The sequence below is a fragment of the Pituophis catenifer genome, unplaced genomic scaffold, assembly GCF_029215685.1.
Source record: "Pituophis catenifer annectens isolate HBS135680 unplaced genomic scaffold, rPitCat1.0.hap2 SCAF_1, whole genome shotgun sequence".
NCBI classification, from domain to species: domain Eukaryota; kingdom Metazoa; phylum Chordata; class Lepidosauria; order Squamata; family Colubridae; genus Pituophis; species Pituophis catenifer.
The window spans coordinates 301,417,519-301,434,013 of record NW_027256881.1 but is presented as its reverse complement, the minus strand read 5'-3'; the positions used below and the strand labels follow the sequence as shown (position 1 = coordinate 301,434,013).

The following is a 16,495-nucleotide window of genomic DNA, read 5'->3' as shown; positions in this document are numbered from 1 at the left end:
CTTTTTCTTTCTTTTTTCTTTTTCTTTTTCTTTTAAGCGGCTCTACTGAAGTGAGAACTGAGCCAACTTTGAAAGAGAGCTAACGGAGCACTATGAATTTTTAAAAAGCCCCTTATGTTTTATTATTTTTTATTATTGTTTTTCATGAGGGCACACAGGGTATGAAAAGGGAGCTCAGAGGAACCCCTTGAAAAGGAAGAGCGAGCAAGATGGGTTTGTTAAGCATTGACCTGTTGATCACACTTCAGATCCTGCCGATTTTTTTCTCCAACTGCCTTTTCCTCGCCCTCTATGACTCGGTGGTCCTCTTGAAGCACATGGTGCTTCTTCTGAGCTGCTCCAAGGCTGCACGTGGTGAATGGCGAAGGATGCTCACATCAGAGGGCTTGCGCTGCGTCTGGAATAGCTTTCTCCTAGATGCCTACAAGCAGGTAAGTTTGTGGACAGGCATGGGCTGAAGACCAAACTTCTGAAGAGAGTCCTTGGGCTCCACTGCAGAGAGAAAGAGGTATTAAAACAGCATGTGTGTGAAGTTGATATAATGTTTACTAAATCAACACAAGAATTGTAAATATTACTATCCTAGGCATTTAGTGCAGAATGTATTAAGTTGCCATCTAATTTTGGTACCATCTCATTTGTTTCAGTGTTGTTTTATTGAGATATACATTCATATTCTAATTTAGTTGCTTGGGTTTAGCTATTCTGTTTTAAAAACCTTTTCTGTGGAGATCATTTCCTGAGTAATTAATAGCATTATATTAAGGTCTCAGAGATTGCATTATTACTTTTATGGGTGATTTTCTTTGTGCCCTCCAAACATTTCTTTTCTAGTGCATATTAAAACACACACACACACACACACACACACAGAATATGTGACAAATTCTGCTGTCTTTCTTTTGTGAATATAATGGTAAAGTTAGGTGAGTCCAAAGATATGTAGAACTTCAGACTTAACAGACAAATTTCTCATACTGCCAGCTATTAAAATTAACCAATCCTGAGAATGTATGTATTGTCACTGTTTAAAATGGTAGGCAGAATTGATAGGAAATCAAACTTCTTTACCTCACTTGTTTCCATCTGCAAAATGGAAGTAGCCATACACTGTTTTTCTGGCCCAATTTCCATTTTGCATATGGAAACAGTGAAGTGGGGAAGGTAATTGTCAGTTATTGAACTAATACATATATCCCTTGCAAGAAAGTGCAGGTTGTCCTTGTATTTTGCAAGAGGAGCATAAACAAATTCAGAAGAGTATGTACAAAGGTTTTCAATACTTGTGGTTAATTAACTGATTGGCTGATTCCCCCCCCCAAAAAAAAATCATCATTGGGGGGAACTTGTCCTATTGACATCATTTTATGGCTTGATATTTCCCCAATTGCTGACAAAGCAGAAAACTTAAATTCCTAGAAATTGATTTTCTGAAAAAGAAAAAAAAAAAAAACCCTGAAAGAATAATAGCCATCTTTCAGCTAGAGTGAGCATTCCATACAGAATTTGAATACAAAATTCAAATAAGCCTTTGTTATGTTATTTGAGATAGATAAATCCAACCTTTTCATTACCTTTGATAGGAAGACACTTGATTTTGGTTGGTATCAAAGGTGATTTCTATTTTTGCCAAAAAAGTTATTCAGCAGATTTTTCCATTTTAGCCTTTTCTGTGGTATATGTATACTTCTGAGGGATCTCTTGCACCATGGAGAGCTCCCATGGTAGTATCATCAAGAGTAAATTGGAGTCTTAGGTACCCAGGGATAACTCTCTGCATATGTTTCCCCTTTATAGATAAAATTATTCTTTAATAAAATAACTCTCACAATGTTCAATAAATGTTTTAAGATAAACAAAACATTTTTACATTTCTGTGAAAACATTTTTCTGCTTCTGTGTAATCCTGTGGTAGGAAATATTTTGTCAGAATTATTGACAAAAGAGTTATTGGTATCTTGAAGTTTGGGAATATACATCTTGAAACTCTTTCACTGCAGAATTTATACAGAAGTGTAGACATTCTACAAGGCAATAGCATAGAGGCAGACCTATATACTACTATATACCGTAGTGAATGTTGTGCTTTGTTTAACTTTCTTTCCAAGAAAAAAAAAAAGACTCAAGACATTAATATTAGGTGGATTCACTGGGCTGATATTTTTCCCCAACAGAGAGAATGTATTGGTGTTAAAAAAGAATCAGAGAATCAGATTTTATGAAGATTTAAAATTGCAAACGTATGAATTCATTTGGGGACAATTTAATACCCTGACCTATATTAAAATTTCGCCTGGAGTAGTAACCCCCCCACAACCACAGTATTTGTCTTGTTTGAAGAAGCACATACCACAACACTTTTTGAAGTAGTATAAATCCTGACTGTTTTGAACTGTGCACTTGAGTGAAGTACTCCTATGGGTATCTGGTGCTCATCATTCTGCTGAGGAGAATTATGCAATACATCATAGTGACTTTAATACAATAACCTGTAAAATATATTTTGTAATCCTGAATCCCTTCCTCCAATGTAGTTTACAAGAAATGCAGCCTAGGTTTCTTGAATGCTAACAGTTCCAGTAGTCAGGCAAGCAAACAAATATTTCCCTTAGGCAAATAATAGCATCTTCACCATTATGTTATTAAAATTCTTCTCTCCAGTTCTTCCTGCTCCTACTCGGTAATATATTAATAAACACCTGTTGGTCAATGCATTTTTTGAAGCATTTTTTTGCATCTGAAAATTTCAAGCGTTCTACCAAGAAACAATTATACAAACAATATTTTGATTAATACCCAACTTTAATACATAGGTGAACATATGAAAAGTATTTTCTTGGAAACTCCCATATTCTAAATCAACCTATGCCCCCCCATTCAATTTCTTCTGTTTTATCCATTTCTGCAGCAGACACAAAGACTATCATTCATAGAAGTACTGGAGATAAGATTTCTTTGAAGGTCATACTATTCTGCAAGATGCTTTTGGGAGAACAAAACAAAGGTCTATACTAGACAAGATGAGCAAATAATTTAATTAAAAACGCCCAGTGATGTTTGTATGAAAAGGATATACATGTTACAAAGGGATGGCTGTATTTTCCTTATACCCTAGAGCAAAAAGGAGAAAAAAGGATGATGTACTCTGCTTGAGTCTCATTTTCATAAAGTGTTTCCATTTTCTACTCAACCGCACCACTAATGTGTTTGAGCAAAACTCAGCTAACCTATTCCACAGTCACCATAGTCAGGCTATTCAGTTGCCTGTCAGGAAAAAAAATGCTTTGTTTTCACCACTAATGGCAGCAGAAAACCAAGAATCTGTTTTCAGATTGTCAATAGATCGTGCCAATTAGCTGGCCAGTGGAAGAAGCCAATGGACTTTCCTCTGGTTCTGCAGAATTTTTGCATTTGATAGTTTCATGCAGCCATACAGTAGATGTAGGTTGCTTGTCCTGGTCCAGTATAAAAAATATGCAACAATCTATGTCAAAATACTATAAATTGGATAGTTGATGAACCAAATGGAATAATCTTCCTTATTAAAGGGCCAGGTACCCAGTCTTGAAATACACTTGGATCTGATATTGAAATGATGATAACAATTTTCTATTAGGTTAAAGAAACTTGCCAATTGCTATCCTATTTCGAGAAAGATGATTTAACTATAGTGACATATATATTTTCAATGTCATAATGAACATAATGATACATAATGAACTGTTCTTAAAATTAGTTTACAAGCTACAATTGGCAGGAAGAATGTTTGTGGGTACTAGTTACACAGATTTTATTATATCTATTCAACAGTGGTTATATTAGAGACTTGTTTGCCTCCAGGCCTAGTGCAAAATGTTGATTTACTTTAAAAAATATTTCAGACCATGTAAATTGAAAGATGGTCTGTGTTTATTTCAATCCCTAGCAGCATTAAAATCAGCATCAATTATTATACTCTGATCTATCATAAAATCCCTTGGTGGTAGACATCCAAGACAAAGTTTTTCTTTGGTGGCCCTTTGCCTTAGGAAGTCTTTTCCTATCACTGTAATCTTTAAATACGTTTTCTGTTCCACATTTTAGACTTAATATCAAAATGCTTATCTACTGCTATATTTTATTCATTTGATTATATCATCTTGTTAATTCCCTTGCGAGAGCAGGGTGCCAAGAAAGAAAGGCTAAAAGCTTTAAAATAAATCAATACTTTATGCATCTCATTTTGCACTGGAGCATCTTAGAATATGTATGAATATGATTTAGAATAGCACAGCAAAATAACTAAAAGCAACTGAGCTGATGTTCAGACTATATTGAGAGATGGGTAATTAACATTGCACTAACACCTGTTCTGAGTTGAGCACTTGTTTCTTCCCTTCTCTTCAGCAGGCTATCTCTGCCCAGAGCAGAAAGAAGGAATTTAGTTGTGTTATTAGAAAGCTGGCCTAGTGGGCAAACTCTGTTAGAAGCCATGCTGAAATTAAAATTCAAAGTAAAATAAATTTACTTACTGGCCAATACAATATGGAACAATTTGTTGTTAAAACTGCTACTTACAGATTATGTTTCGTTAGATAGAGTTATTGATGATTCCCTTCTATTTGCTCAATTTTTTTTCCTTTGGGTATCTAGCTTTAGTAAGTGCTTTCTACACTGAACTTTGTTGAACTTTGCTTTCGATTTTGAACACCTGCCAGGTTCAATGGTGTTCTGTTTTCCACTGTTCCCACCTTATTATTTGAAAAGCAGCCCCAAGAGGCAAGCGGACCCTATGTTGCATAGAGTGGTTCTTTATAATAGGGCTAATTATCATAATGAGGGCTAATAGAGTTTATAGGGTTTACAGTATAACACTGGGTTACTTCACATTTTAGAATAAGAGGTCAAAGAAAGGGCTTGTTTCTGAGAGCACTACATACACGCGTTGCTGTGGCCCAGACTGGTTCTTCCGCTGGGCTAAAAGAGCGAGGCTGAAGTTCCAAAGTCTCCATGAACATTTGGTGGGCGTGGCCAACTTGACGTCACTCACTTTCATAAATCACATGACAGCCCCCGAGCCATGCCTACCCAGCTGGTGATTAGGGCAGAGAACCAGTTGCTAAAAAACAATGGGAACCACAAAATCCTCCCTCTCTGTCTCCCCCTCTCTCTTCGTATCTCTCTATGTCTCTCTCTCTCTCCCCCATCTGTATCTCTCTATGTCTCTCTCTCTCCCCCCCTTGTATCTCTCTATGTGTCTCTCTCTCTCCCCCTCTCTCTGTATCTCTATGTCTCTCTCTCTCTCCCCTCTCTGTATCTCTCTCTGTATCTCTCCCCCCATCTGTATCTCTGTATGTGTCTCTCTCTACCCCCTGTCTCTCTGTATTTCTCTATGTCTCTCTCTCCCTCTCTCTCTGTTTATCTCTGTCTCTGGCCCGGCCTCTTCTGCATCCCCCACCATTGCCCTTTCCTTTTCAGGCCAGGCCTTCGCACCTCTCTGCACCACAGCAGAAACTCGGGGGCCCCCTCTGTCCTCCCTACACAGATGTGGAGGGAGGGGTGCGGCGGGAGTTCGAGGCTGGTTTGGGGCTTCCTGCCTGAAGGAAGAAAGCGGCAAAGCCAGGAGCCACGCACACCCCAATGGACCCCTGCTGTGCAGTTCTCCTCCCCCGCATGCCAAGGGCAGAGGAATGATTAAATCCCCCCGCTCTTCCAGGCGAAACAAAGGAGGGCCGGCCATCCTTCCTCCTGGCCGTTTCCGTCCCCCGAAGCTCCCCGGAGCCCCTTTTCTACCAGAGGCTGAAATTTTTGTGTAGGCTCCATGAACTGCCAGAGCGCCCACCTGGGAATCAAAGGCAGCACTGATCAAAGGCGACCCTGAGGCTCTAGTTGCCTCCATCTCCCGCTCACCGACCGGATTTGCATAGCACCGGTTAGCGGCTGGTCTTTCTGACCTCGGGGCCCATGGTAGCGCTGGGCCAGGTGCAATTCGGGCCAGATGAGGGATGGAGGGTTCCTGCTCGGACCCAGGCAGCCGCGTTGCCAGGTGTTCTTTGGAGGGAGCCCAGAGAGCGGCTGGCGAGGGGGATGGACAGCAGCGGCGGGCGAGGCTAGTTCATGGGGTGGCCGGGGGAGAGGGACGTCAGAGCCAGGCTCGGCCGGGCCCCGGACAGCCCTAGAAGCGCCGGCTGCGAAGGCTTTCCGGTGGGGAGCCGGCTGCCTACCTGCCGAGCCTGGTGGCAGGAGATGGCCCTTCTTAGAAGCAATATGGAGAGTCTAAATATAAGGAGCAGAAATCTGTTGAGCGTAATCAGGGCTGGGAGGCTGCCATGTTGGTTTTACGTCCAGCAGATGGCGCTGTTTTTCAATGTTTGTCAACATCTTTCAATGTTTTCCAATGTTTTTCATATTTTTACCTGTCACAGATATGACATGTATATAATATAGGTATATAAAAACACACCCGTAGTCGAATGCAACGTTGTGTCAAAATTTGAAAGCAATCAGTGAAGAACTTTCAGAGATGTGCGGTTATGAACAAACGGGCATTTACATTTTTATTTATATAGATTATGAAAGCATAATGCTCCCCCCCCCCAGCAGTATATGTGCAAGATATCCACACTTGTCATCATTTCTATAGGTCAGTGATGGCTAACCTTTTTGCCATCACGTGCCAAAAGCAGGGGGAGCACGGTGGGGTCACATGCACATGTGCCCACATCCATAACTCTATGCGCCCCACCCCCCGTGCTCACCCCGCTTTTGGCACAGTGGGCCCAGTAAGCCTGTTTTTTGCTCTCCTCAGGCTCCAGAGCCTTTCTAGGAGCCTAGGGAGGGCAAAAATGGCCTTCCCCCCCCAAAGGCCCTATGGAGGCCGGAAGCAGTGTGTTTCCTGACTTCTGGTGGGCCCAGAAGGCCCAAAAATCAGCTGGCTGGTGCACGCATGCATGCCAGAGCTGAACTTGCGTGCCCACTGATATGGCTCCATGTGCCACCTGTGGCACCCGTGCCTAGGTTCGCCATCACGGCTATAGGTCATCCAATATAGGCTTAGTGCCACCATCTTTGACCTGTATATATAATATATGTTTAGAATTTATACAAACAATATTCAAGTCATTGCTGGTCTTTTGTGGGAGCTATAGATGAAGTAATGTCACCCTTTTCATAAGATCGTGCTTCAACCATGCCTGGAATCTCACTTTATAAATTCCAGGAATAAAGATAGGAATAACATTCAGCAAAAATTCATTTTCAAGGATGTTATCATTCTGTGATTGCATAAATAGCATGGCATGTATAAATGTCCAATTTTATAACAATTGCAAAGCAGATGTCCCATGCTAAGTGGGACGTTAGAAAATAAAAGTATAGTTGAATCTTTATTTTATGGATAGGTGATGAAAAGGATGTGATTCTTAGTAGAAAATGCAAGGAATCCAAAGGTTCATGCAATATACAGTACACTGAAATTTCCTTTCTTTGATCTTAATCTGTATGAATTTTCCTGAAATCCGAAAGATATTTTTTTCTGCTTCTTTGCAAATAAAGAGTCACTCAGGCTCAAACTGGAATTTTATATAAATATGAAATATAAAATATTATCTTTTTCTGGACCAGACCAAAGGCCTATCTATTCCAGCACCCTATTTGGTCAGGGATCTCTGGGAAATCGACCAAAGAGAAGAGAAGCCAAAGCTCTCTGCTTTTCTTATCTCTGAGCAACTAGTGTTTCAGTCATAAATGCAGAAAAATAGGACGCTGGCTATATTACTATTCTATAATGGTCAGTATGACCTCAAAAGCTTTGTAGTTGAAAATAGAAAAACTTTGTCTATTTGAGTCTATAAAGACTCAAACGACTTTGTAGTTGAAAATAGAAGTACAGTAACAGGAATCAAACCCATGATTTTCTGCATGTGAAGCATGTACTATACTACATCTACATGACAAATTTTAATAGATTTTAATCAATGCTATGGTCCAATGGAATATCTGGCAGTACAGCCACTTTATTTCTGGTTCAGTGATACTGCAGAGGGCTAAAATAAACAAGGAATCATTGTAAATCATTGTAGCAGAAGCCCAGGAACTTGGGGATGGGCATTAGTAGAAATTCTCTTATCATTCAGAGTTTCAAATTCCCTACTCCCTTTGAGGTTAAGTGCCATTGCACCATATTACATATCAAAGCTTTTAAAAGAGAAAAAGCTCAGCTTTGTACTTCCACTATATTTATTAATTTGTTGTGAAATCAAATGCTGGATTAATTGAAGATGGGCACTAGCTAGATGCCATTTTTTTATGGTTCCATATTAATCAGAGGGAGCACTGATTAACTAGGAATTATGGTATTTGTTAAATTTATGCTATATTTTGTTCTGGCATTAAGGAACTATACATAAAGCTATCTCCATCTTCCCCCACAACAAGAAGTAGATTGGGCTGGGAAAATATGACTGACCCAGAGGTGAACTTCCATGGCTGATGGTGGACTTGAATGTAGCTCTCTGTTACAACTTCAACACACTAATGACTATACCAGACTAGCTCTCAAATGGCAATGTTGAGGACATTTGTGGGTCAGTGCAAAGGTTTCTGAGGATTTCTGAAGTAAAAAATTGTATCTTAAATTATAGTTTTATTTTAAGAACCAGAGCCAGGAGGTCAAGAAACCTGATACAGCTGGGTGAAGAGAAAGTGCAGCATATACAGTGTATGTCTTTGTTTATATATGATTAGAGGTTACTATGATTCTTCTTACAGCTTTTCATGGTTTACTGAAAGCCCTACAATGATTGCAGATACCTCAAACAATTCCTGAGATCAGAGTCAGAAATGCTACTTGAGGGTCTCGTTAACACAAGATCAAGTTGACCAAAATCTCATCTTTATAGATCAGGACTTGAATCATTTTGTATTCTGTTCTCAAGGTACAAAGAAGCCTTTTACTGAAATTTAACCTAAAGGGCATTAAGTCAGTGAAAGGTTGCAGCATAAATTTGCTTAAATGGGTGTGCTTTTTTCTCTCATGGTTTGTAAGGCTTCCAGAATTTCAGTAGTATGGATGCATCCTGTATTTCAGATTAGGGCATTTATAAGAAAAATGTCTGAAGGTCCAGAAGACAATAATATATTTGCACACATCAGGCATGTGTGGCACAAAGAAAACATTAATTCCTAGAAACAGGAGTTCTACTCTACTCTAAACTCTATTTCCCTCAGATCTTTTCTTAGGTGTCAATTGGCATACCTATTTAAGGCGCTTATTCTCTATGAGCAAGAACGGAAGAAAAAACCCAGCAGCCAAGAGTAATTGCCCTGGTTTGGAACATCACCATCAAATTGTCAAAGGGCAGCTCTTGTTCCAGGTGCTGGTATATGTATAGAATTTTGTTGGAGGTGGGCAGTGGGGCAAGCCAACGTGTTTTTACAATCTAATTTAGCAGTCCCCTTACCTCTCTCAGTTGAACAATGCATAACTGCTGCCTTCAGAAAAGACTTGGTCCTTGGGAATTAGAAGTATTTAAGGAACTGTGAAGAAAACCAGTAAATTATTCCAACAGTGGGGGAAGGATCATTTCAGCTAATAATAATAATTATTCAATTATTATTGAATAATAATTCAATAATAACCTTGTAGAACTTCTCCCCTGTGCAACAATTTCTATGTCTGTAAATGAAATGTAAAGCATTTCAGTGCCTTAAATTGATATATGATCATAAGCATGTATTCACATGAGGTTCTGTGTAAGTTTGTACTTTTGGAAAGTTGTTAGAATGTACAAGTCTGAGAAACATTTCTTGCTTAATGTCTATTCATGATTTGATTCTTGGAGAGAATGTCTCTGCAATACTTTCCTAAATGACATCTCACTAAATATCATTAATATGAAATATGATGGAATATAGCATCATCGTAGAAGCAGTATGTATAAAGACAGAAAAAATACTGTAAGGAAAAGTGGGTGGGATTCTTTGTAACATGTCTGTCTGAAATACTGGTCAGAGATATTTTGGCAGGCTTTTAGGGCAGTAGAACATAGCCTTTTAGCCTATACCCATTTGATTCCATCACCTTTACTTATTTTGTCCTGGAATTCAAGGAAGTGTCTTTCCTTGCATTTCATGTGAAAAACTTGTGAAAGAAACTATTTTTTAAAAAATCTTTTCCAGTAGTTCTAAGTCCAAAATAACCATATTGGATGCTTAATTGATAACAGTGCCTAACTTCTCCAGAGATGACATACAGAGCCATGAATAATGTATATTGCAAGAGAATTAATCTTAGCAGAATATTCAGGTGAAAATATTCAGAAACAAACTGTTTCTGAAACACAAGACCTCAGATTGTTTCTCATGTTACTTTGATGTAGAATGGGATCAGTTTATGTCATTTCAAATAATTCACTAGTTGCTTGAGTTTCTTTGATACTGTTTTTGACAAAATAATATAATTCCTAACTTGAGAATGACAGTGTCCATTTCAATCTCATTTTTGGCTGAAATAATTATTTGATCTATGAATAAATAATCATTATATCTAAGCCAGGAATCAGAAACCTGAAGCTCCAGTGCTTCCTAATTTTTGGAAATCCTCCATGCAATTTTCAATCAGGTACCAAAAACAGTAGAAAGGTTTTCCATGATTTGGAAGGAAGAAGAATTCAGAAACTGCTGTAAAGATTCTGAGATAAGCTTAATTTTATTTAAATATCCTAAACTCCAAACTTCGTTACCTCTCTACACTTTATACATCCTCTATAAAAATGTTAGATGCAGCCTCTGGCCATCAAAAATTTCCATCTCTGATTTGAGTCAAGAAAGTTCTGAAGTCTTAATAAAACCATTTGCTCTTCCAGATAAAGCATAAGAAACTTTAACATTTAGGACCTCTGTGTGGTTACCATAAGGAATCATTTGAACCACTGGAAAATGTCAGTTGTGGGGGAGACAGATGTAGTGATTCTAGCCTCTGGTAAGGGCAAGGAAATGCCATTTTGTGAAAAAAATATTTCCACTCATAGCTTCCAGCATCTGGCTCTTTAGAGGTGTGGCTTTCCAGGAACTGTATATAATGAATAGGACCACTGAAGAGCACAGCAAAATTGTGGGTCCTGTCAGAGAAAAAAAACAACACAATAGCAGCTATGAACTGTTCTCGTGCCAGTAGCTGTGAAGATTTGGATGAATCATTGTGAAATGACAGACTACTAAGAACTTGGATGTCTATGAATGGAACAAAATAAAAAGAGTAAATCTTCAAATATTTCTGACTGCTCAAAGGAATTCTGAATATAACTCTAATATATTATGTCTGGGTTTAAATGACTGGTGCCTGAGCCGATTGATTATTTGGCAACATCTCTTTTCTGCAAGGAACTGACACAGTCTGACAGTCTAACCCCTATGGAGAATTTGAAAAGACTTAAAGTTGTTCCTTAAAGAGGGAGAAAATTATGTAAAGGGTAGGATATTTTGTTCCTGAATGCTACACTGGCAATTCTAATTCCAGTCAGTGATTTATGAATCAGACTCTTGTCTCCCTGCCTTTGACACCTCATTTTTCACTTTGCCTGCATAAGCAAGCCAATCATGGTCTTGCTACTGAATATAATATTAAAGAGGGATTCCTTAGACTTAGAGTATTAAATAAAACTGCATAGTGAACTGTATTTACAAAGCAACTTTCATTTAGTAGGGTAATGACCATGATCTAGGCCAGAAGTTCCCAATTTTGGCAACTTAAAGACATGTGGACTTTAACTCCCAGAATTCCCCAACCAACTGGCTGGGGAATTCTGGGAGTTAAAAGTCCATGTGTCTTCAAGTTGCCCGGATTGGAAAAGTCTGATTTAGGCAGCCAAATTATCTATTGCTAATAGGTAAGATTCAACTGGGTTTTGATATGAATTGAATTAGTCCTGAGATAAATAAATGATAGTGTGACTTCATTGATGTGTAACTGGCTTATGGAATTCACTTCCAGTAGAATTTACGATATTTAGATGTATCTAAAAAAAATGAGGAATTTACCAGAAGCTGCCAGTATAAGCTAAATGTATCCTAGTACAATTTAAAACTATGCAACCGCAGCTCACCTTGTAGCAATAAAATCAATAAATCAATTATGCATTCATCCTTTTCACTGGCCAATCTTCAGTAGAGTGAAGGAGAGAAGTCAAAGAAAGCATGGATAATTTGAATTGCTGCTTTCAGTTCAACAGAGCTAGTGGTGGAAGAGCAGCATCCTATCTTCCCTACAGCGGAGAATTTGGTGAGACAGAAATTCAATCCCATTTTCATAGAGCTCCATGGTAGACTATGGAACTAGCTTGTTAAAAAAGAAGTCCATGGTTATAGAAAAAGAAAGCTGGAGCCAGAAATATTGCGTGTGAGGGAAATTTCCTGGGTTTGCTTCTCAGAACTGCTCTCTTGCTGCCTTTGTCTGTAATTTCAAAAGAAGTTTGGCAGAGAAATATTTTTTTTTAATTTATTTATTTTGGATGACATTTCACTGTGGCGCGTTGTAGGTATTTTTCCAAGAGCTAATTCCACCCTCTTCAGTAATGAATGACAACAACAAAGAAACCAAACAATCCCTCGAAATGGATGTCAATCCCATCTCTCAACCTGCTAGAATAAAGATGACCTTTGGGAAATGTTACAGCTTCATCAAGACCAATTAGCAGGAGATGCAGCCAGTTGTGTCTAAGCATTAACTACTAGTTAGGATTGGCTTTTTGGAGTGGCTAATGCTAGCACAGAACAAGGCACCGACCTAATTACTCGTTGCAAGAGCCGAGGAGGCCTTGTGAATGTTTGCTTGGCAAGCTTGTCTCATTAAGGACAATTTTTCCAAACAAACACAAGAACTTCTAACAGCAAAAAAAAAAAATAATAATAAAAAAATGATAACCTGTGGCCACAAGATTTCTTTTGCTTATGTGGGAAACTCAGTGATGCAATCCATACTAGGGGAATGCCCTGGTTTCTTTCCAGATATGTGATGACGTGAAACTGGTATTATTTATTTTCTGAGTCAGTTGTGATCCCTTGATTGGAAGGCAGTTGTTAAATATTCCTTTGTTAGAACATAATTAAACCAATGTCTCGGCACCAAGAGGGTTTGATAAATGAAAGAACAATGATAGCAAAGATCCTGGATATAGAGTTTTTCTTTCTTCTTCCAGATTTTAAGTTCCCAATTTTTAAAGAATGACATTAAATATTGCTTAGTGAAACCTTCAAAATGGAAATACTATCATACCAATTTTGCTTTTTATAATTTGGAAAAACAAACAGGAAGCCACAACTGACAGAACTAGTTTTATATATAATACAAATTGACAGTCAGTTTGTTCTAGTGATTAAGGCACCAGGCTACAAACAGAAAGACTGAGTTCTACTCCTGCCTGAGGCATGAAAGCTGGTTGGGTGACTTGGGACCAGTTAGTCTCTCTCAGCCAACTCACCTCACAATGTTGTTGTTGTGTAGAAAATAGGAGGAAGGAATATTAGGTATGTTTGCTGCCTTGGGTTATTTATAAAAATAATAAAGGCGGGATAAAAATAAAGAAATAACTATAGTTATTTCAACAATTCTGGTTTTGATTGCACGGAGTGGTATATTGTCTTGGACATACATGTAGCATGGTCTAGAACCGGGGTGTCAAACTCACGTCATCACAGCGGTGTCATGTGACATATCAGGACTTTTTCCCCTTTGCTAAACTGGGTGTGGGTGTGGCCAGCACGTGACGCATCTGGCCCAAGGGCCAGGAGTTTGACAGCCCTGGTCTAGAAGCTCACAGGATGACTTAGGTTCAATAGTTTTTCTTCAGCCACAACAAAGTTGGGCCGGGGGGGGGGGATAGAAGGAAACTATATATGGCATTTTGAGCAAAAAGCTCAATAGAAAACAATGAAATAAACAAGATATGTTAAATCATCAATAGCTTTGCCAGGGTACAGAACTGAATTTCATATGGGTAATGGTATCTTCATTTTAGCCATATATATATACTACAGAGAGAAAGAGAGAGAATACATCAATGTTCTAATTAGCATGCTAGTTAAGTATGAGCTGAATGATACATCTATTAAGTGGATCCACAGCTGGTTTGCAAAGAATACTTTAAAATGTTTGTCATATACTCATCAAATTAGAGCGAGGTTTTAAATGAGATGGCAAGGAGTGCAGTCCTGGACCAGATACTTTCTACCAGTTTTATTAATGACTTGAATGACAAGGTGGTGAAAATGCTTATTAAATCTGGCTATGACACATAATTGGATAGGATAATTAAAACCCTTGAAGAGATATGAAGTTCAAATTGATCTTGATAGAACTGAGAAAAATAGATTCAAAAAAATAGACCAAAAAGGGGAAGATTTATTTTTTAATCTAGGAAAATGAAATCAATGCACAGCAATAAGATCAAGGATAGATGGCCTGGCAACAGCCCATGTCCAAACGACCTTGAGATTGTAGATTATCATAACCTGAATGTGAGTCAGCAGTGTAAAATGTCTGCAAAATAAATAAATACATGCATACATTCCAGGCTGCATCAATAGAAGTACAATACATTAATCATGATAATCTTTCTATTTTATTTTGAATTAGTCACACTTCACCTCACCTGTGCAGTCCAGTTTTGAATACTACACTTTAAGAAGATTCAGACAAATTAAAATGGGACAAAGAAAGGCAAAGGAAATAATTGGGGAGTTAGAAACCCAACCCTAAGGAGGGAATTAAAGAAACGAAAGTATTTAGCCTTGAGAAAACTAAGGGGATTCATGATAGCGGTCCTAAATGAAAAGAGTAGGCCACACTCTGTTTTCTATAATTCCATTAAAAATGATTAAAGACAGATTCTATCAGGACCACATGTGATTTTTCAATATTTTTACATTAATGTGGCCCAAAGTGTGTCATGTTCCCCACGCAAGTCCTAAAACTAGATAAAGAGGACCCAATTAAGCATATGAATCAAAAATATTATACTTCTTTATTTTATTTACTTGTTAATACCTACTATAATGTGAAATACTCAATACCATCACAATTTATTTATTGAGGAAAACGATTTGCACTTGATCTGCCTGACAGTGGATTGGTGGAGTCGATACTGCAAATAGTTTCATGATATTATCCAGCCTGGTCAGTATCAACAGTTGATTTTTGGGTTTTTAAAAAATCCAAGAAATGAAATTTTCCAATTATACATCTTGGAAATATTAGATTTACTATTTTAAAAGACTGATTTTTAATCTATTATTGATATTAGTATCTATGCAACTGTATAGTATAATTGTTGTCAGATAACTAATGTAAGACAGGAAGTGCATGCTAGAATTTACTTCTGAATGGGCTCAGAGGTGGAGAAGCTAACAGTTTTTGTTTAATAAGGGGGACAATGCAAGATAAATAACAGCAAGTCATAATAATTGATTATATTTTTGTTTTAATTAATAGGTGAAATTGGGTGGAGATGCTCCTAATTCCAATGTCATCCACATACCTAATGGCACTGTTGAAAGCAGCAGCAACAACTGCAGATGGAAAAGCTCCATGGGAAAATATGGTAGTGAATGCCATCTCTTAGACTTTGCCAAATCAGAGCGCCCACTTGTAATCAACTTTGGGTCAGCTACCTGACCTCCCTTCACAAACCAGCTGTCTGCCTTTGGCAAGTTGGTGGAAGAGTTCTCTAGTGTGGCTGACTTTCTGTTAGTCTACATTGATGAGGCTCACCCATCAGATGGCTGGGCTGCTCCTGGTATCTCATCTTCATTTGAAGTCAAGAAACATAGGAACCAAGAAGACAGATGTGCTGCTGCTCACCAGCTTCTAAAGAAGTTTTCTTTGCCACCGCAGTGCCAGATAGTGGCTGATTGCATGGACAATAATGCCAATGTGGCTTATGGAGTCTCCTTTGAGCGTGTATGCATTATACAAAGACAAAAAATCGCTTACCTGGGGGGGAAAGGCCCTTTTTTCTACAATCTTCAAGAGGTTCGACTTTGGCTGGAGCAAAACTTCAGGAAAAGATGAAATCCAAATTTACCAGATAAGAAGTCAAGAGGACTGTCCTTTTAAAATAATGCAAAAAGAAAACAAGTTGCATTTTGTTTTTAATAGGATTTTTCTGCTTTTGGGGACAAAACAGGCCTAGTAAAAAGTTTAAATGCACAAAGTGGTTACAAACAACAATGAATTCTCAGTTGCTCTCTGAAAAAGGAGCTGAATTTTTTTTTCCTTTCATAGAATAAGACTTCTGAGTTTTTTGTGCCATGAGATAGTAGAAGCACCCAAAACCATTATTTCCATAAGGTTTATGAAGAATGAGATAAAAATCACTTTGTCCTTCAGAAATCGTCCTGTTACATTCCATCATAGCATGTTCAGAATCTAAAGCTTGCCAGTTATCATGAAACAATTATTTTAGTTTGTTGTAGTAAAGTACCATTTGGTAGATATTCCAGATTCCAGCATCTTCTATAA

The 16,495-nt window shown here is 38.2% G+C and overlaps 1 protein-coding gene across 2 annotated transcripts; it reads left to right on the top strand.

Moving 5' to 3' along the window:
* Positions 1–209: 209 nt before the first annotated feature.
* DIO2 (iodothyronine deiodinase 2) lies at positions 210–16,186 on the top strand. 2 transcript variants are annotated; one of them, XM_070931473.1, is made up of 2 exons: positions 210–431; positions 15,467–16,186. In XM_070931473.1, the coding sequence occupies exons 1-2, from the start codon at positions 210–212 to the stop codon at positions 16,088–16,090; spliced, it is 846 nt and encodes a 281-aa protein (XP_070787574.1). In that variant the 3' UTR covers positions 16,091–16,186. The 2 variants fall into 2 exon arrangements, with proteins under 2 accessions (XP_070787574.1, XP_070787575.1); XM_070931474.1 differs by having other exon boundaries at positions 15,467–16,045.
* The last annotated feature ends 309 nt before the right edge of the window (positions 16,187–16,495 follow it).